Consider the following 21,206-nt stretch of genomic DNA (forward strand, 5'->3'; position numbering starts at 1 on the left):
AACACCCAACCTAACCCAGCTTAGGGAGAGTTAGAAAGCAGCCAAACTCCAGCAACCACCCCTGAAGGCTCTGCCAGGCCCAGCTGAGCTGGGCGGCAAGAGCAGAGGCCAGCAGGACACGGGTGTGACAATTCCCGCAGAGGCTGAGAGCCTGGCAGTGACTGCGAAGCTAAAACAGCCCCAACTCCACAGGCATCGACCATCCCTTTAATGAACCAAGTACGAGAGTCCACCGTTGTTAAAAGCAACTTTATTTTCACTGGTGCAAAAAAAAATCATAATTGGATGATGCATTTCCCCCTAAATTTACAATAATGAAGGTTATACATAAATTATATAGATCACAAATTTTCTATTTTATACTATTAAGAACAAAAATTATTTTGATAAATATGTCAAGAGAACAACATAGATTCTTACTGGGTGGCTGAGTCCAAATATGCAAAATATAGCTTCTGGCTTTGACCACGGTGCTTTAACACTCCCAAACATGCATTAATATATTCTAGTTTCAGGGAAAATATTGTACATGGCCTTACTCTGCATTTAGGGAAAAGCCCGAGCTGAATTCCACATACCGTAATCCTTTCTTCTAAATTAATCGCAAACTGGACGCGGGAACTGAGACAGACACTTCCGGGTTAGCGCTCCCTCGCAGGGAAGGAAGTTACAGGACCAACAGTGGAACGAAACAGGAAGGAAGGGAGGAGAGCTTCACTAGTAGCCATGAGAAGTGGTTTTTAAGGATTTGTTTGGGTTTTTTCTTTTCCTTAAGAGAGCACAGGAATTTTTTAAAGAGCAAATCGACCATGCTACTTCGGGCGACCGGAGGGCCTGAACGCTAATGAAGTGAGGAACTTTATTAAGGTCTTGAAGGTGAGAGTCCGGAGGTGCTGGGTGTAACACACCACAGGTCAGAAATGGGAAACCTGCCTCGGCATTTCCGGAAGGCACGATCTATGGGAGGGAGGCCTAGTGTCATGAAACCCTCCGTGGATGTGCGAGGAAGGGCGGTGGGCCCCCTCAAAGGACGAGGCCTTCGTAGATGGGCCCCTCGGACTCGGGCGACTCCCGCCTCAGGCGCAGGTGCTCCAGCGTGTTGTGGAAATGCTTGTTGATCTGCTCCGTTTCCTCGCTGGACTCCAGGTTGGGGAGGTCTTCTCGGATCTTCTGGATAAGCTGGTTCAACACCTGGATCGTGACCTGCAAGCATACGTACAAGTCCATGATCAAGCACATACCTCAAAGAATTAAAGGCGATTTAATAAAAACGTTTTGAGGAACTGGTGTTACTCTCATCAATTACCAGAGTAATTACGGAAATGAGAGATGGAACAGGGCTCCCAGTTTGAACAACTGGCCGTTCATCCACAGAAAGAAAAGCCAATAAATAAAAACTCGCAGCACCGAGACACAGCATGAGAGCACCAGCCACCAGTGCTCGCCCCACGGGCCTCGGCCAGCGCGTCGCCGTTGGCAGCACCAGGCAGCACTTGCCCTTTGGGGACAACGCAAACTCCTGCGGATGACACGCCAGCCCACTGCTCAGCGTCTGTGAGCCACTTCGTACTCTTAAACAGACTGCTCTTAAAAAATATTCCTAAGCAAAAGAGATAGGAACGTCCCCGCTCATAATGCCGTTTCTGTTAGAGATGCACCTGTGCAGACAGAGAAGGGTTTCTGGAGCATCAGCACCCGTAGGTGAGGTCTCCCAGCCCTGGCTCTTGTAAACAAAACAAACATCAGAACGGTGAACTGCCGCATGTATCAAAGCTCACTCACCGCGTCGCTCTCCTTTTCGTAGAAGTAGATGTATCTGTTGAGGATCTCGATGAAGAGCTGCACCTGCAGCGAGGGGTCCATGCACTGGTTGGCGATCTTGAGCGCCTTCTTCAGGCACTCCATCACCCGTTTGCCTCCGTGCAGCTGGAATGCAAGGGGTGGGGGGCACGCGGTTACAGAGCGCACGGGCCATGAACACCCCATCCACACACGGAGCCTCGGCAGGTTGTGCGGGGCCAGTGACCCCGAGTCTTAGTACTTCAGAGTTCACGGCTCTGTGTCACAGGGGATACAAGGTTACTTGTCTTGCGTGTTCACACACGTTTTGCATCTACACACAGGCGCACTTCAGAAACACCGCGTGTCAGCCCCGACTGCCGCACTGCAGGGGCGCTGCCGTGCAGCGGGCCCACAGCTCTGGACCCCAGCTCGAGTGCGCTAAGGTGACGCTGGACTGCAATCCGTGGGTTGTGGACAGCAAGGCCGAGGAGAGGGAGACACGGGAATGGCTGGCTGGTGGAGCAATCAGGACACAGCTGGCCAGCAAGTTCCCACTTACACGGGGTTCACGGCACCCCAAAATGACTGCAGTAGCAGCATCAGAGATTGAGGGTCACAGGTCACCAGGACACGTACGACAGTAACAAAAAGGGCTGGGACACTGAGAATGAGCAGGCCCAGGCCGTGACAGACACGGGGAGTGTGCTCGGGCAGTGGGCGGCGCCGTGCAAAGACCCACCCAGTGAGGCAGGGCTGCCCCCCCCAACCCGCCTGTGCAGTGTGTGCAAGCGCAGGGCCTGCAGAGCGTGCAGCACCCACACCGCCCCGAGGTGCACAGTCAGCACCGCGGGCCCTGCTGAAGGCCGCGGTGTGCACTTGCTGAGTTACAACGTCTCCAAGTGGAGATTTCACTCCCGGAATCTAACTCTGCACATTCCTTTCATCTCTTGTGACAAACGGGCACTTTTCTGTCAGGTGTCCCCGCCCCGCCCCACAGCCGCTCAGGAAGGGCCCTCACCTCCTCCCCGTTCCCGTCCGTGTTCCTCCCGGACCAGAAGAGGTGGGCGCAGGTGCTCACGGCGCGGCCCTGGTCGGGCTTCTTCAGAAGTTTGGACGCCGCAAGAGCGCACTGCGTCCTCAAGGGCTCGTGGTTCTCTTCACTGAAGCACTTCATCCTCTCGAAGGTGCCGATGATCAGGGTGATGGCTGCCAGCTGGGCCTTGGAGTCGCTGATCTCGTCCTCGTAGAGGGAGAAGGCCTGAGGACACAGCAGAGGGACCTTCAGGTGCCACCACGGACTCGAGCCCTTCCCACAGCCGCTCCCACCAGACCCCCAGCCGGGAGGCTCCACAGTCCCTTCTGGTCAGAGCGTGTGGGCCCGAGGGGACAGGCACGAGGCACGGCGACAGAGGGGGGACACCGAGAAGCTGCAATAAGGAAGCGGGTCCTAACACCACCTCTGTCTCCCCAACCAGGGCTCCACCCAGGGCACCACCCAGGGCTCCCCAACCGAGGTAGCTGAGGACCTCTGTCTCCCACGGCAGCTTCGTCAGGACCCACCTGGAAATATTCGGTCTCACTGGCACCCAGCAAAGGATGGATTTCCCGTGGCCATGCCAGCCAGTGCGACCACAGCACTAAGACGTCCCAAGGCGGTGGGCAAGGGGGCGGCCACGAACCCCTTGAGAGCGAACCAGCCCACGGGCCCTGCCGTCAGAACAGCAGGCAGGGCCGGCCCCAGCAGCACAGGCCAGTGAGCAGCCCTGAGAGGGGCGGCTCCTCACCTGGGACATGAATTCATAGGCTACGGTCTCATGATTCTCGAAGCCGATCTCCCCGGCGGCCAGAGCCCCTTGGAGGAAGAGCCGCAGGGGCAGCTCGGCCAGCTCGGCCTTGATCAGGGCGCTGATGGTCTGGTGGGCAAAGGAGAAGATCTTCTGGCATTTCTTCTCCCACTTGTCATCCTGGGACAGGAAAACACTGTCTGATCACTGCAGTTCAGGGCTGACTTGCTCAGGAGTGTTTACTGTGCGTGAAACTTCTGCAGAACAAAGAGAGCAGCAGAGCCGAGCCTGGCTTCCCGCCGCCTCCCCTCCGTCTCCCTCGCGGGGCTGCAAGCTCAGACGGCATCCTCTCCCGCTGTCCTCTCCCGACAGCCGCTGGAGCGCCCCAGCCCTGCGTTTCCACACACTAGGTGCTGGCTTTTGCTCACCCGACAAGCAGCACACTTCCAAACTGGACGCAGTTAGGAAAATAAACAAAAGCATTTTCAAAACTACAGTCATCCCTAACTCTACCGCCCAGCACCAGTAACTCACTGGGAACATCCTGGAGTTGAGGTTTCCCTTTCCCTCTTCCCCGCAAACGGAACGAGGCAGGGCCCGTGCGTGTGGCTGTCTTTCCCACTTCCCGCAGCTCGCTGCAGGATGAACTAGCCTCGGGCTACACACAGTCTGTCCCCGATTCCTTTTCTTTACTCATTTTGTCGCCTCAATTTTCCTCACGACACTTATTTAAATCATCTCAGCCACAAGGCTGTGTCCCGGACTGGACTCGGCACAGTGCGTGGCGCATTAGCCCTTCCACAGTGAACACAGTCCCCAATTACCTCCATCATGTGAGTTCTTAGCAGTGCGTTTACTGGGCCTCTAAGGCTCTAGCTACACAGCCAGAGTTTTCCAGAAAGACTACAGCGCTTCGCACCCCCATCAGTACCAGACGCAAACATGCTCATCGCGCCACTGCCATGGCTGAACTGCAACTTTTTCTCTTTACCAGTGTGATTCTAAGAAGTTTCACTGCTGTGCTTACGGGTAAGGTTGAACATTTTATCCACGTTCCTCCACTTTTCAGAGAGGAGCAGTCAGGAACTAATAGTTCTGTCTCCTCGTTGCTGGAAAGTTAAGCTCACTGAGGCGTGTTTGCTGCGTAGCGAGAAGCTGGCCGTCCAGCTGTCAGGCACGCCCGACCGAGGAGTGAGCTACAAACCCACCCCTGTGGAGACCTCGCTCCACGTCTGCTGGTGAAGGAGTGAGCTCACAAACAGTGACACCATGACACCCTGGAAAAATGCCCTGACGGGGGTGAGGGGGACAGGGGTGACGCCCAGCCCTCCTGTCGGGCAGCGCTGACTCCGTTCGCCCCGCAGGTGACAGGATCTGGGGAGTGCATCCTGTGCACTGAGCCAGCTGTGTTGTGAACTTACAACTTCTCACAAGTGACCTTCGCACACAGCAGAACCTTCGAGAATAAATTTAAACTGACTTAGTGTTCCGTTTCTAAGTGTGGGCACGGGCTGGACCCCTCAACCAGGACGTGCCCTACCGCATCTTTGTGAGGACACTGGGCACAGGAGGGGCAGGGAGCTGAGGACTGGAGACACAGGGACCTCAGGGCACCGGTGTCTGGTGGTGTACGTGTGAGCCCGCTGCCATCACACCCGACGACGCACACGCGGAGGGAGGGGCGCGGGAAGGGCACACCCACCACTCTGGAGCTCTGCTTGTAGCGGAAGGCCAGCTGGTAGGCCGCGAACACCAGGGGCGGCAGCGTGAAGCGGATGCGCTGGTTCCCGCCAGCTCCGAAGTGTTTCCGTGCCGTGTTTAAAATCTGGCCAAGAAAACCGGAGAACCATTAGTCTTTTCCAACAGCGGTTAGTCCCTACAGAACTACCTGGAGGCTCCGGTCCTCTTGTCGCCAGCAGCCCTCCCAGCAGGTGATGGGCCTCTCTGGCCTCAGACCGGCACCCCACCACCCTGAAGGTCACCCTGAGATGAAGATAAGCCCCGTCTCAAAAACAAGGAGCCCAGGCTGGAGAGGCTGTGCGACCGGCCCAAGGTGACACAGGGCGGAGCACAGCTGGCACATCTTCCTGCACACGTGTGCAGTCCACTGGGCTGGCCCCCAGCCCCAGAGAGACTTCCTGTACGAGTCGGTCTGACACCCCCACGCAACGTGGACCCTGGGCAAACTCCCCTTCTCTGAGCTGCTACTCCGTTGGGGAAATGGGGCAGGATATCTCCCCTAGGGTCATGGGGACGATCAAACACCAGGCGTGAAGCGCTGCTGTTACCTGACCCGAGGCACGTGCTCGGAAGTGTCTGCTCTCACTGAGTCGAAAGCAGTGACACGTGCCCTGCGACCCAGAAAGCAGGCCACGTGTGCCGAGGGAAATGGCGGCACGCTGTAAGGGCCTTTGGCCGTGCTGTGGCAGGGGTCTGGGTGTCTCAGACAGTGGCAGGGACTCACGCAACACCTTTTAGTCGGTGCGATGCTGTGGGACAGACTCAGGTCTGTGGGTCCCTCCGACACGGAAGACGGGGGAGAAGAGGATGCGTCCCCCTTGGGACGTCAGAGCGAAGACCCTGCCTTACAGGCCTCTGTGCCTGAACACGACCCACCGGCCACAGCGGGCAGCCGCGTTCCTAGCTCCGGCCCCCCAGTGTGACGAGAAACCAGACACAGTCGGCACGAGTGTGTGATGTGGGAACACAGGAAACCAGCCAAAAGTGTGGGAGGCCAGGCGGTCCCTACGGACGGCTCACAGGCAACGCCAGCGTGTCTGTCACCAGCCAGGTCACAGCTCTCACCCCACCAACGGAGGTCAGCTTCCTTGTCACACAGGTTACAAAGGAGCAGACTGTTGGCTGTGACAAAGGAAGTCACGCAACGGCAGAGTCGGGACCCAGCCTCACATAAGTACTCCCAGAGATGCCCGTAGGACCGAAGAATGGGAGGACACCCAACTGTTCTTCCCCAGGAAAGGGGAGTCGAGGAATAGGCAGTTTCACACACTTCCACCGTGGCACGCGCATGCACACACACACAATTTATACTCGCACACAACTTACACTCGCAAACCTTGGAAACATAAATGCAATTCAATGTAAGGACTGTTGCCTCTGCTTTAAAAGCAACACACAGCCCTGGCTGGCGCGGCTCAGTGGACTGAGAGTCGGCCAGCGAACCAAAGGGTCACCAGTTGGACTCCCAGTCAGGGCACGTGCCTGGGTTTCAGGCCAGGTCCCCAGCAAGGGGCAAGTGAGAGGCAACCACACGTTGATGTTTCTCTCCTTTTCTTTCTCCTTCCCTTACCTCTCTCTAAAAATAATTAAATAAAATCTTTAAAGAAAAAGCAACATGCACTTCAAACAACATGAAAGGGGAATGATTACTAGACACCCCACTAAAGGAAGACTGGCTTTTCTGTAATTCTTACAAAGTCTTAAAAAGAAAATGTAGCAACCGACTTGTTCCTCATAAGCTACAGAAGATGGCACGTAACTAAACTTACAAATGGAGTAAAAGGCTACGGATTCCACTCCACCTCTTAGTCGGCTGCAAGCCCTCTGAGGCCGCAGCCACCCCGGGCCACGCGTGGTGTGCCCGCACCGACGCACTGGAGCTGTGACAGGCACGTCATCACTGGGGCACTGGGGAGGAGAGCACGGCCATACCAGGTACTGCTGGTCGGGGTCCTCGGACCGGAGGAGGTGGATGAACCTGCCCACGAGGCTCTGCTCGTCGGCGAAGTCCTCCGGGTCAGGGTCCTCCACGGGCTGGTCCGGCTGGTCCTGAATCAGCGTGGACACCAGGTTCATGATGGAGTCCACCTGGAGCGCGGGAGACGGAAACCTCGGTGAGTGCAGCCGCCGGGGCGCACGGCCCCGTGGACAGAACACCGGGGACGCCGCGCCCCTTCCTCTGTGGTGCGACCACGGCAATCGCCACCCGTGCCCGCGGCTGCAGCTGGGGACCCGCTCACCTGGTCCTGAGAGCCGACCTCCGTGCCGTGGTCCAGCGCGTTGCCCAGCACGTAGCAGCTCATGCCCTTGCGGGACTCGTAGTCAAAGTACTCAAAGAGCGGGTGGAAGTGCCTCAGCTTCAGCACCGTCAGGACGTTGCTGTAGGTGTCCACGGGGATCTTCAGGAGCCGCGTGAGCTCCTTCGACACCGCGCTGCTGGTGGCGATGCTGCGGGGGCAAGGGCAGCCTGCACTGCGGGGCACGCGCTCCCCAAGCACGCGGGCGGCGCTGCCTCCTGAGAACCCGACACTCGTTCACACGCGAGAGGAAGCAAGTGAGTCCCACGCCACCCTCGACACCCAGTGGCCTCCTCCCCAGACCCCGATCGTCGGACGACACACAGTGACGATGACGGCATCATGTGGCTGGAGTTCAGGTGACTGTGGGGCATCTGCCACTTCTCGGGAAGTACTGCGGGAGGCAGTCAGTTCCCAGGGCAGCCAGCAAGCACTGCGTGCTCACAATGAAAACACGCAGGAAGAACACGCCACGCAGAACAGGCATGTCCAAAGCACAGGGGAACACAGGCCGCCGCTCCCGCCTCACATGTCGGCAGCCTGGGAAGGGCAGGGCGGGGGGGCAGGGAGTCTGCGGGGCTGAGCCGCACCCGCTGGTTACAAGGACCTGGGTCGGGACTTCTATCTCTTTGTCCAAATTCACTTCAAAAATCAGTAAGGAAAATACAGACACACTGCTGTCACCATTCAAGATCTGAGACTCTTTTCAGTTCACAAACGGGACAGACCAAAAAATGGGGGAATAAACAGGCGAACGGAAAAGAAATCCCCCTCTCACACTAAACCACGGAAGGCAGCCGGGGAGCTGAAGGCCCACCAGACGGGAGACCACAGGCGGCCGAGGAAGCTCCGCGGGCCTGGGCCGCGTCGAAGACCAGAGCTCGAAACGAAACAGTTAAACCAACCTCACTTCTGCCCCACGAACACACACGTGCTCCTAATTTTTTGCAGCTTACTCATCTGTAGGAAAGCACTTCTACCAGAAATCCTGCTTGACATAAAGAGCGAGCCCACCAGTTCAAAAACGGACTCACCCACACAGACACGGGGCCCGATCAGACACAGGTCCCCGGTGCTGCTTCTGGCCCGAGTGCCACCACTCAGACGGCGCACACACCCAAGGGATCTCTGTCGCCACTTCCCACCCTGATCAGCCCAAACACGGCAATCGAAGGAATGTTAGAGTATCTCCAAAAGGAAGCGGAAAGGAAGACAGGGCGGAAGCGGGCCCGCTGAGGGCTCTTACAAAAACGGGACTCGGACTCACTGTTCGAGGTTGAGCTTGTTAAATATGTCCACTGTCGTCTCCAAAACTTTGTCCACGTAGTCCACGCGCTCGGGGTAGCACTTCATGGCGAGGTTGATGAGGGAGACCTGCAGGGACACGACGTCCTCCGAGGGCATGTCTTGTCTGGACTGGGGGGGCAGGAGGCGGAGTTGATTTCAGGGGGGCTGCAGACAGTCCCTAAAGGGCCCACCGGCCGAGGGGTCCCGGTTCTGAGAACTCGAAGGAAAGCCACACCCACCTGTATTACTGTGGCCACCTGCTGTGAAAATATATCAAAGAGCTTAATATCCGCTGGGATTCCGGGTCCGTCTTCTCGGTGAGCAAACAGAGCTAATCTGAAAAAAAAAAGCCTCACTGTAAGAGATATGAGGATCTGGGTAATGGGATCGCAGGTGACGTTTCATTGTCTACGCTTCCCTGTGTTTTTTGCGAGTGGATTTCCTCCAGGACATTACACGAAGGTCTTTAAAAGGACACGCACGTAGCCAGTCACTCCCTCAACCCGCTGCCACCTAAGCAGTGGGCCAGCGCCGCCTCACCTCACTGCTCTCACCACACCCGACACCGCACGGAAACAGGTTTCCAACAGGCCGGCTGTGCCAGCTTCTCCGAACCCGACCAAGCGGCGTGGACGGAACTGCGCCGCAGTGACAGACGCTCAGCGGCCACGACTCTCAAGCCACGCCCTTCCAAGGGCAGCACGGCCGCCGAGTCACTGGGCTTTCGCTGCTGCCGAGCCTGAAACTTCCACTTCCCACGTGCGGAACCGACCACGATCAGCCGTCCCGGTCACACCGCTCCGCAGCATCACTGCTCACAGGGACACCTAAGAAACGTCACCCTGCCCGACCCAGGACAGCCCTGTCCTCAGCAGCCGCTAACCGTATGCCCAGCAACACATAATTCTTAACGCCCCGGGCGGAGCCGGCGGCACGGAGCACGCGGCTCTGCCAACTCCCAGACGCCACAGCTGGGCCTCGGGCACTGAGGACAAGGCACCGGGAAGGCAGTGCTTGAGGAACCGAGCCCTCGCCAGGCTGCTGGTTCCCGTCACGGGCTGGTCGCAGGTCCTGGACCAGCGCCGGGTACAGCTCTCAGCCAGACACGTATGAAAGCCACAGTCAAGGGCCAAGTTTTACAGTTTTTGTTCAATTTACGTATCCATTTTTAAAGAGAGGGGAAGGGAGGGAGATATAGAGAAAAAGGAACATCGATGCAAGAGAAACGTCGACCAGCTGCCTCTTGTACACTCCCCACCAGGGACCAAATCCACAGCCCAGGCACGTGCCCTGACTGGGAACCGAACCAGCGACCTTTCGCTTTGAAGGACAGCTGAGCCACACCAGGCCGGGCAAGTTTTACCCTTTCACAAGAGCAGGGCCACAGAAGTGAACCTTAAACCTGAAGGGGATTTACTAACATACCAATACTTTAAAACTGTCCTTAAAAAAACAAAACTGTGATGGCCTTGGCCTAGGGGCTCGGTTGCTTGGAGCATCATCCCAAGCACCAGAAGGCTGCAGGTTCAATCCCCAGTCGGGGCAGGTATGGGAAGCAACCAATCGCTGTCTCTTACTCTCTAAAATCAATAAACACGTCCTTGGGTGAGGATTTAAGAACAAGTGAGGACAGAGTGATTGCTGAACATCCTGAATCACCTGTGTCATGGCTGTGGGATAACGGAGGCTCCCAACCCAATGGGTGCCCACGGAAGGGTTCCTTTCCTCCAGATAAGGAACAAACTTTGTTCCTTTGTGATCTCTGGATTTGCAAGATTTAAATGATGGGACTGCATAACAGCATCTTTAAATGATAATGAAATGCAGCTGAAAAGTAGTCGCTGCCCCCGCACCCCCACAACTGAGCGCTGACCCTCTCCTGGCCGAGTGAGGCAAGCACTGAGCAGACACCGACGCTCGCAGAGCTGAACGGGGTAACGACACCACTGCAATGGTGTAATTAACGTCGTCAACGCAATCAAGACGCATCAAAAACACGAAATCCACAACCCACCTGTCGATGAGGGCGATGATGATGTTCTTCACGTTCACGTTCTGGTGGAGCTCTGCGCAGGCCCGCAGGAAGGGGTTCAGAGTCTGCAGGTGGAACTCGTCCGGGAACACCTGCACGGCCAAGCGGAACCCACTGCTGAAGGCAGGCACCTGACCTTGGATTCTGGACTCCCTTACGGTCCTTATGTGCGGGGAGTCACTTCGATCTCCCAGAACTAAGTTAAAACACGTAACTGTTATGCCTCTCTAAGCACAAGACCAGGAAGAAACACCCCACTAACCGCAGCACACCCACAGGGAGCTAAAACCGAGAGGACCCAGAAAACGTGGGGCCTGCGCTTCCCAACACCAGGGGGTGGGGGGGGCAGAGCCCTCGATACTCGCAGGAGAAAGGCCCTCTTCACTCGGGGAAGCTTATCTTCTACCCCAGCAAGATCCTTTTTCAAAACTATGGGAAGTGACGAAGCGTCAAACGGGCTGCTTAAGCCCCAGGGGCGGGCCGCCCACCTGAATGATGCACTCCATGAGGTACTCCTGCGCCAGGGCGTCCCTGCAGTTGACCACCTGCTCCAGGATGCCCGTCAGGACGATCTGCGGGGAGAGGGGGCTCAGCGGCTGTGCGGGCACCTGGCCCACCCTCGGGTGGCGCCAGGCGGCCGTTAATTTGCAAATCCACTTCTAGATTTTTCTCCCCACACTTCATTTCTAGATTAAAGTTTAGAATTTTACAGAAGCATTTTAAATAAAAAGTCCTCTGTTTCTATTCAGTACAAAGTCATTCACTAATTTATCTTATTAACTTTTTATCTTCGTGGTTTGTGCTCTTGGCATCCTCAGAAATCTCCGTCAAATCCAAGGTCACAGAGCATTCCTTTGCACTTTCTTCTAGAAGTTTCCCTGGTCCTAGACTTGAGATTTAGGGCTCTGCCCCACGGCTGAGTTGCTTTACGGGGCGTGGGGCGGGCCACAGCGGAGGGCGCAAGGAGTGGGGCTGCACAAAGATGTCCGGACACTCCAGAGCCCTCTGTTGAAAAGGTCGCCATGCGCCTTCATAAAGAGCTGACTGTGCGTCCTGCACGCGGGTCCGCTCCGGCCCGACTGCGGCACACACCTGCAGGGTGAGGCACGCACAGACCACACAACTTGCACAAGCAAAAAGTAGTTGCTACTCGGCCCGTTACAAAAACAGCCTGTCGACCCTGCTTTACTATCCCCCACTGATTCATGAGTTCACCCCCTTCACCACCATGTCACCATACGCGGCTCTAGAGAAAATCCACAGCAAAGTGCAGTGCGTCGGAATTTAAAAGGAAATCGGCACTATTCAACCCTGCACTCCACAGGCAAAAGCTCAAAGCGTATCTTCCAGTTTATTTAACTCTTCCTTGTCAATGCTTTGCAACGTGGTATCATTTAACAAAAATATTTTGACCTAAAAACTGGACTTCGTGACCTGAGAGGGGACAAGTGGGGACAGACACCTGCTTGTAGCGCTCCACGTTGACGCCCTCCAGCTGGCTGAGGCGCACTAGGTTTGTGCCCACCAGGATCCTCAGCTCCTGCCGCTCGCGCTCCCGCTTCTCACGGTCCCGGCTATGGCCCTGGTGCTGCATCCGCACCCACAGCTTGTTCATCTCGGCGAAGTTGAGCAGCACGAAGTCCATGGAGTCGCTGATGTCGCCGGTTGTCTCCTCACTGCGCAGACACAGACACAGCAGAGGAGTGCTCCCACCACCGATGCCCCAGGACAGACCCCTCTCGGCCGGTGCTCCCTCCCCGCCTCCCTGCGCACCAGTGGTCAGGGAGGGCGGCCGCAGCTTCCCGGTCAGCGGTCAAGGGGAGCGACCTCGAGGGGGAAGCACAGGGCAAGGACACAGTGCCAGTCTGCAGGGACAAAGCCCTCTCCTTGCTCCCTGCCCTGCGCCAGCCAGACCTGTTATGACAACTACATCAATTCAAACACCCTGAGACACCAGACGTGACACACTGGTGACACCGTCGCCCCACTGCTAAGTGTGCAATGCTTTCTGGGGAGCACAAGCGCGTGAAGGAGGGCGAGATCATGTATGTCCTGCTTATTTGCACACCCCTAAAATGGGGGGCTTGGCAGTTTTCCCAATTGTTTCACTAATTGCCTAATTAAATGCTCGAAACTGGGAGTCAAGTCATAATAAAGCAAATAACCTCCCACGGTTCTCCACACTGAAATTTTTATCTTTTCTAGGCCATTTTCACATTTGGCATATGCATGTTAAAAATGTGTATTTTTCTTCTAAATAGGAGTTGATAGAGATATACTAAACCCTCCTGCATTGTGTCTTAGAAATAAATGAACAAATGAACTTTAAAGAAAGGAATTCAGTTCTTTTGTGTAGGGAGCCTGTCCCACGCACAGGACGTCGTTAGCCGGTGCCCACGGCCACCACCCGTGGGGGTGGGAGCGCAGGGGCCTCGGGGGCCGGAAGCCCGCTCGCCCAGGAGGCAGCTCTCTCCTCTCCAGGCTTCCGCTTTTTCTACTTGGAGCTGACATCTAACTTGTGTGCACAGGTAATTAAAATCACTTACACTCTAGGGCAGCGGGCAGTCAGTCCACAGATTATAAAAACTGAGAGATGTTCAAAAGACAGTCTAAAACCTGGATCGCTCATGGAAAAAGTTAAGCACACACCATTACCTCACGGGTTCGAAGACTACTTAGTGTCGGGAACACGCCCCCGCGTTACGTTAAAGGAGAAAAGCAGGCTGACACCACTGAGGTCGTTTTTAAGGGGGGGGGCGGTTGGTGCCGCTGCACATGGCACCGCAGACACTAGGGGCACCCCCGACAATGGGAACCTGAGCACCAACACTGCCAGCAGCCGACTGCGCACAACCACGGACGCCCACATTCTCTGTGCGCTCTCTGTACTTTCCAGATATTCCGCAACAAAGACACAGTGCAACCAAACAAAGAAAGAGAGGTGCTCAGTGGACTGAGCGCCGGCCTGTGAACTAAAAGGTCACAGGTTCGATTCCCAGCCAGGGCACAGCCCTGGGTTGTGGGCCAGGTTCCCAGTGGGCGGTGCCTGACAGGCAACCACACACTGACGTTTCTCTCCCCCTCTTTCTCCACCCCCCAAACATAAATAAAATCCTAAGGAAGGAAGGAAGGAAAAGGGGGGCGCGCTTACTCGGCAGGCTCCCCTTCGTCAGGCAGGATGTTGCGGGTGCACTGGAGGAGGTAGTTGCGGAGGAAGAGGCCCCGCAGGGGGTGCTGCACACCACGACACATCTCCACCAGGTCCTTCAGGATGTCCTTCCGGGACTGCGGGAACGACCTGACGTACACCACTCCGACCGTGATCAGCAGGTACCTGGGGGGGTCCCGGGGAAGGGCCGGGTGGGAAGAGAACGGTCAGGTCGAGAGTCCGATCTGCCCGAACACACTGAATGCGAGCATGTGAAATCCACAAGACGGGGCCTGGCTTCCTCCCGCACGACTGCAAAACATCCTCTCACCTGAAGCACAACCCAGACACCCGACCAACACACAGCCACACAAACACGCACACACGCTCCTCGCCTTCGAACACATTAGGGAGAGGCTGTGCCATTCACCCTCCTCGCCAAGACATCCAACAAAATGTATCCGTGTCTTTCTATTTCCTAAATTCCTCAATCTACATTAGCAGTAAAATCAGTTATACTCTAAAACTCTTAAAAAGTCACTATCTACAAAATGTTAATCACACTTAAGAGATGGAGTAGCCTTAAAATTGTCTCTAAGAAGGCCGCCGCCGATTTCAGCGGCTGCCACACAGAGTGGGAGCGAGGGCAACTTACAGCCGGGGGATGATGTTGCCCGCGTACTGCACCAGCTCGTACAGGTCGGCCACCTTCCGTCCTTTGGCGAACTCGTCCGTCAGGTAGACCTCCAGGTAGTGCAGCTCGTCAGAGATGGCCATGTCTTCCCGTTCCGATTAAGGGCTCAAACACGGCTCAGCCACGCGGGGACTGGGAACCTGGCGCGGGCATTCAACTACTGGGCAGAGACGGTCCTCGCCGGCCCCCTACCGGACCGTGTGAGTGAAGGCGGGAGTCCGGCGGCCCGCCCTACATTAAAGTCAGGGTTTCGAAGAGGTCTGGTGAGGCAGAGTGGCAAAACGAGGACCGCCTGCCTGTCAGACCGAGGAAGGCCTGTCCCTTTCGGGGTCCTGAGTGACAGAACCGCAGCATTCGAGAACCAGCCGCCTCCCAGCTGCACAAAGGGTCCGCACACTGAGGCACAGCACAAACCCACGGGGAGGGAGGAAGGCGCAGGGAAGGGCCTCTCATGCCCAGTTCTCCTTGTCACTCAGCGCCCGTGCACGGAAAAGGGGTGCCGACCGCTAGGACGAAGAAGAGTGTGATGCGCCCCAGAAAGACTTAATAAGCAACAGCCGAAACATGGCCTTATCAGGAACGACACGCAGCCCAAACGGCCCTTCCCCAACGTTCAAAAGATACAGAGCTCGTAGTAGCTCTTCGGCGACAGCATGGAAGTCCGGAGCTCTCCGAGCATGTTCGAGGCGTGCTTCAGGGCGTCCATGAGCTTGCTCTTGTCCTGCGGAGGCACCGGCAGGGCTGATGAGACGCTTTCCCGAAACAGCACTTCCCCCCGTCATCCGGCTCTCACCATCGGGTGTTCGTTACACAGTTTAACAGGGCACAACACCCGCACTTCAGTCCCACAAAACCCAGCTTTGTCACCCTGCCTCTCTCTCCTGAAAAGAACAGGGCACAGGAGCCCCCGCCACCAGCGTGCGGAGCTCGGCGCGTCTCACGTGTCCGGAACCTCGAGCATCCCAGCAGGCACCGGTCCTGCACAACCGTGCGACCCCGCGGACGGTTCACGTTCTCCCACAACCAGCTGGCGTGCTGACTCTTGAAGCAACACGCTGTCCTCACAGTGGCTTTGCCACAGGCTGCACCCCTCAGGTGTCTGGGGCAGCAGCTCCTTTAACCACAGGAAACACTGTTTACACACGGGAGGACAGATGCAAGCGACAGCGGGTGCTCGCCCTCCCACAGTCTCTGTGCGGAGACTTTCTTCTTTTGTGCTGACTTCGTGCAAGAAAACCAAGGCAACCGATGATGGACTTGGTTAAAGGAGCACGTCACTAAACCTTAGAAACTAAGACACAGCGAGAGACAGTTGTCATCGCCACAGCAGCTTGTGACTTCAAGTACCAGCCTACGTGGTTCCACTCCTTTAACTGTAGTCCAGAGAATCTGGTTTCTACACAGGTTCTCTCTTACCCTGTCTAAAATGGGTTTAGAGTTTGAAAATAAATAAATAGCTGCAAGTATAGCCCTGGCTGGTGCAGCTCAGTGGATTGAGCACAGGCCTGTGAACCAGAGGATCACTGTTCGATTCCCAGTCAGGGCACACGCCTGGGTTGCAGGCCAGTTCCCTGCAGGGGACGCATGAGAGGCAACCACACATTGATATTTCTCTCCCTCTCTCCTTCCCTTTCCCTCTAAAGATAAATAAATAAAAACCTTAAATAAATAAGTAAATAAATAAATAGGTGCAAGTACAACTTTCAAGCTAGTGTTCACAAAGTATACACATATATCTATTCAGGACAGAAAAAAAGCCTTCAAGATAGAAAAAAGCGGACCGACCCCAACAGAAGGTACACGGGCCCTGCCGCCCACGCCGCCCCCCCTCGCCCGCCACGGCTCTCACCAGGCATCTCTTCATCTGGAACGACTGCACCTTCACAGCCTGGATCGCTTCATCCAGGAGCTTCTCCTGCTCGTCCTGAGGTGACTGCTGGGTCGTGGGCTGGAAAATTGGAAACACTCCTGAACCAGCGCAGCGGGCCTCTCTGCTCGCAACTCCGCTCTGTCAGCCCGTCCTTCCCGAGGCGCTCCCACAAGGCTCGTGCCGTGCGCCGCGACCTGCAGATCCCTGGTGACAACTGCCGAAAGCATGGCGAGGCCCCCCCCCACGCCAGCACGCGCTGAGGGAGGACAGCAGTAACACGTGCGGAGAACGGACTTCCTCCCAGGAGCTGGCCGAGCAGTCTCCCAACAGATCAGCCTCACAGACTGGGGGGAACGGGGTAGCTGATGGCGCCTCGGCTGTGCGAACACTCCCGAGCCCATGCAAAGCAGAGCCATCAGCCCACCTACCTCTTGCGAAAGTGCACAGCACCCGCTGCGCCGCCCCCCCCCAAAACCATCTTTTCCTGTAGACGACTTTCCGTCCGCATTGTCCTCTGCTCCTAGACCTGGGGCCAGCTTCTGGAACGTGGACCCCCTCAAGCCACACGTGGCCAGCCAGCGTGGAGCTGGGACAGCCAGAAGCGCCGCTGCTGACTCGTCACAGAGCTCCACCAAGTGCTCGCCCTCGCCCAGGGGAGTGTTTCAAATACAGAGTGCACGGTTGTAATGGACAAAGTACAGTTGTTCACACTTGTGTGTGTGGACGATTACACAATAATGACACAAAAAAAACAGCCGTGAACTGTCGCTCCACCTCGTGCATCCAGATGCGCTTTGCCATCAGCGAGAACCTACTCACAAAACCAGTCGGATCTACCCGCCCGCAGAACTGACGCTGCGTTCATACCCTGCACAGAGCGCACCGTGTTCTAGTTGCCGCAGGGTTCCTTCTGGGGTGACGCCGTCGCTCTGGAACCAGGCAGCAGCGGTTGCTGCGTGACATGGTGCACCGAAGGCCACCGAACTGTGCTCTTTACATGGCTGACCGAGGTTACGAGAGTTTCACCTCCATAAAGAAATGGCCACAGACAGAATGAGCCCCTTCACACAACCAGTGGGAGGAGCAGGAGGCGAGGACTCGTGAATGAAGATGGAAGCTGAATCCTGTCTGTTCCATCACGGAAGGCGATCAAAGCAACCCTTGATTTTGACATGAACAGAAACTCCACAAACTCCCTTCTGAACTAGAATCATTCACAAAAATGGAAAACTTTCTTGGCCTAAACTTGGAAAGAGAAACAAGTGAACCGAACAGTAAGCCACGCCAGGCGTCTCTTCACTCTTTCCTGAGGCAAACTCTGGTACAAGGCGCTTCCCTACCCAACACTCTGCAGAAGTTAACACGTTTCAGAGAAAAAAACATGTCTTCTAAACCAAACTAACAGAGACAGCGAACGCACGCAGCGGACTCTGGGTGTGAAGTGGCAGGCCCAGCTGCACCAGCTGGCGAGGCTGCACCAGCACACGAGGGCCACCTTGATGAAACTCCCTCTTCTTCCCAAACTAGGTCTCCGAGAGCCCCAGTGAGACCAGCTGTGGTTGGGTTTTGTTTTGGGGGCACTGGGTACCTCTGGATACAACAGACTTAATTATTGGGATCTGTGGGCTTCATCAAGTTCCGGGCTTCATTAAGGCTGCGCAGTAAACACTCCTTGGCAGGAACAGACCACGCTCAGTTCATCCATTCACCCGGGGATGGACGCGTGGGTCGCTTCCACCTTTGGGCTGTTGTGTACAGTTATCATCTTTCTATAGCAAGTAAAACTGGGGTTATAGAGAGGTTACCAATAGTTCCAAAAAATTCGTGCAGAACTAACTAGATTCAGTGATCTACAAACAAATTCTAGCAAAATTTTTCTACTCTGCATCAACTCGGCTTAAAAATTACCGACTTACTACAAGGCAGGCTACACATGCAGTAAAGCTTTAATAGTTTCTACAGAGTGCCCCGGTGACAATGCTGCAGAGAGCAGGACGCTTGTAACGCACACACATCCTCATCAAAACACACCCGTAACCACTGTCTCCTCACTCACAAACGGGCTTCTGCAAAGGACTCTGCACTCAGCATCTCTGTGCATCAGAGGAAAACGGAAACACTACAGAATGAAGACCAAATCAGCACTGGTGACTGAGGCCCATTTTAGCTCGACACCCAAGCCAAACAGCCCTCCCAAGTCTACACAATTCTAGAGAAAGCAAAGGTCACCATGAACTCCTCGATTATGAAACTACCCTCCCTGTCATTTCCTCTTCCGTCAACCAGGGAAACAGAACCACTCACATCACCTTTGGGAACAAGAGAACGAAACGAGAGGCGAGCTCCAGACTTGCTCAGCCCCCAGCAGTGAGCACGTCCGAGTGCCACCATCATTACCAGATGCCCCACGGATCCGGCCCCCACTCATCCTGTGGTCCAGCTGCCCCCTCACGTGCTGCAGAAGGGACCCAAGTGCACAACCCTGATCAACCGCCAGGAGAGAGGATCCCCACTTACACAGAGACAGAATGTCATCATGCTAAGGAAAGTGCCACTGAAAATACCATAAGGCACAAACCACCACTGAAGTCGGGAACTGAGGATGGTGAGGGGACGTGGTATGAGTGCCTGGCTGGGTCCACCTTCGTTTCCACAGGACCCACGATGACCCACACACCAGAGCACTCACTTCCCCAGCTTTACCTGCCGCGATGCCCTTTCTCCTCCACTTGGAGCAACGCTGCTCAGCCTGCTGCTGACCCGGGTCCCAGGTTATCACTAAATTCCCTGCAGTCTGTCTCAGGCTCCCAGGCAGAACTGTCCCTTCCACACCATGACCCCACCTCAGACCTGACGGTGCTGCTGCAGTGATCCTCAGACTGTACTGCGTGGAGTTCCGCCCCCACATCCTCGGCTCTAGACGCCTGAGCTCCCTGGGAGCAAGGCCTGTCGTTTCCAGGGCCACATACAAGGCACCCACACGCTGGATCCTAGAATTTTAGGTCTGGGAAGGGCCAGAGGACAGCACTGGTTGTCAATGCAAAGGTGAGACTCAAAGAAGGCTGAGTGGCCCGAGGCAGAAACAGTGACTGCGACAGGCCCACGCTCAAACCTTCCTTCCCCGTGAAACTCCCGAGGGCAGGCCTGTGCGTCTGGCTCACTGTTCTCAGCGGTTCCCAGCCCAGATCTGGGGTACAGGAGATCCTCTAGCACAGCCTTTCATTTGTCAAGCCCTAAACATTGATAAACACACAAATCCTGGTGAAATTTTTGCACTGTTCTTACAGTAACTACCAGCTGCAAAAATTCTGAGAAATAATCACAAGCACCTTGTATAGAAACATCTCGTAGGAAAGCAGTAATCCTGCTTCCTACGAGAAGCATGGAATGTCAAACATGGAATCCTGCTTCCTGGCATTAATGCATTTAAAGGGCAGCCCGCTTCCCCAAGCCAGTCTTCAGAGTGAAGTGACGGCATTAACGCCGACACGCAGTGCGCCCGCGCATCCTTCAGACGGTGCAGTACAGTGAAACGCCAATAAAATGCAAGTGGCAACTTGCCTTTGTGGGAACCAGGCACAAGGGTTCCCGTTTTGAGCAAGTTCCAGTTTACCGGCCAACAGCCAAGCCACGCTACGCTTTGCTGCTGCCGCCACGGAGACGCTGAGAGCGCCTGCTTCCAGCAAGTGGAATACTTGCATTTTGTCAATGGGGAGGCCAATAGGAGAGCCAAGGTGCCCAGTGACCAGATGTCACTAGCTATCAGATAGCACGAGACCTTCCAGGAAATTCACGTAAGTGAGTCCCTAGAAATCGCTGAAAAGCAATGTAGTCAAGGGAGCGACGAGGCCGAGAAAGCCAGGGGCACCGTGACGGCCCCTCCGCTCGGTATTCCTCGCACAAGAGAGGGATGGGGCCCACAGACACTACCAGGCATACAGGCGGGATGCCCGCAGAGTCCCGATGCCACCTCGGAGCCTAGGGCCCTCCGCAAGCCCCCGACCCAGCCCGACGCTCAGACCCGACACTCGGGCTCAGAGCCGGCACTCGGGCTCAGGGCGCAGCGGGACGGGGGCCGACTGCATTCAGAGGCGCCTGCAGGCCGAGACTCCCCCTGGGAACGGCCGCCGGTTTCAGAGCCACGGCTGCGGCCAGGAGCCACCGCCCACCCCCGCTCGGATCGGCCGGCCTGCGGCCTTCCTGGGCCTGTCCCGCACCCTGCAGGCCAAGTCGGGCGGGTCTGAACTGAAACCGGGCGACGGGGCCCCAACTCTGTCCGCAGGGCTCCAAGACGGTGAGAGAGAGCAGGGGCTGGGGGAGAAGAGTCCGCCCGGGGCCCGGCGGCCCTCCGCACTCACCATGGCGACTCCCTTGGACCTGCAGCAATCAGCACCATCCGCGCGCGGAGCCTCCCGCGGTCAGGTGACGCGACGGCCCCTCGAAGCCCCGCCCTCTATAGCCCCGCCTTCGTGTCCGCAGGCGGCTCCTCCATTGGCCCGCTTCTAGGAACTCAAGTCTCGCGTATTTATTGGCTCTTGCCCTGAACTCTGGCCAGACCGACCGAGGCGCCAA

At 56.2% G+C, this 21,206-nt stretch overlaps 1 protein-coding gene across 1 annotated transcript; it reads right to left on the minus strand.

The window, feature by feature from the left end:
- Positions 1-231: 231 nt before the first annotated feature.
- On the minus strand, positions 232-21,099 carry VPS35 (VPS35 retromer complex component). The gene is made up of 17 exons (XM_037144984.2): positions 20,993-21,099; positions 16,614-16,712; positions 15,389-15,485; positions 14,726-14,849; positions 14,074-14,256; positions 12,385-12,598; positions 11,411-11,494; positions 10,905-11,014; positions 9,130-9,226; positions 8,871-9,019; positions 7,547-7,754; positions 7,239-7,394; positions 5,269-5,391; positions 3,567-3,746; positions 2,801-3,040; positions 1,783-1,926; positions 232-1,203 (listed from the first exon to the last, which is right to left on the minus strand). The coding sequence occupies exons 1-17, from the start codon at positions 20,993-20,995 to the stop codon at positions 1,024-1,026; spliced, it is 2,391 nt and encodes a 796-aa protein (XP_037000879.2). The 5' UTR covers positions 20,996-21,099; the 3' UTR covers positions 232-1,023.
- Positions 21,100-21,206: the final 107 nt, after the last annotated feature.

The sequence above is a fragment of the Artibeus jamaicensis genome, unplaced genomic scaffold (assembly GCF_021234435.1).
Source record: "Artibeus jamaicensis isolate MK-2021 breed Jamaican fruit bat unplaced genomic scaffold, CSHL_Jam_final contig_755, whole genome shotgun sequence".
Taxonomy (NCBI): Eukaryota; Metazoa; Chordata; class Mammalia; order Chiroptera; family Phyllostomidae; genus Artibeus; species Artibeus jamaicensis.

What these genes read in the sequence shown, in the direction of transcription:
- VPS35 (XM_037144984.2), bottom strand. An exon ending in GAAGAGCTACTACGAGCTCT is followed by an intron (nt 14,850 to 15,388) that starts GTATCTTTTGAA and finishes CGGAACGGGAAG; the next exon opens with ACATGGCCATCTCTGACGAG. An exon ending in ACGTGGAGCGCTACAAGCAG is followed by an intron (nt 11,495 to 12,384) that starts GTGTCTGTCCCC and finishes CTCTCCCCGCAG; the next exon opens with ATCGTCCTGACGGGCATCCT.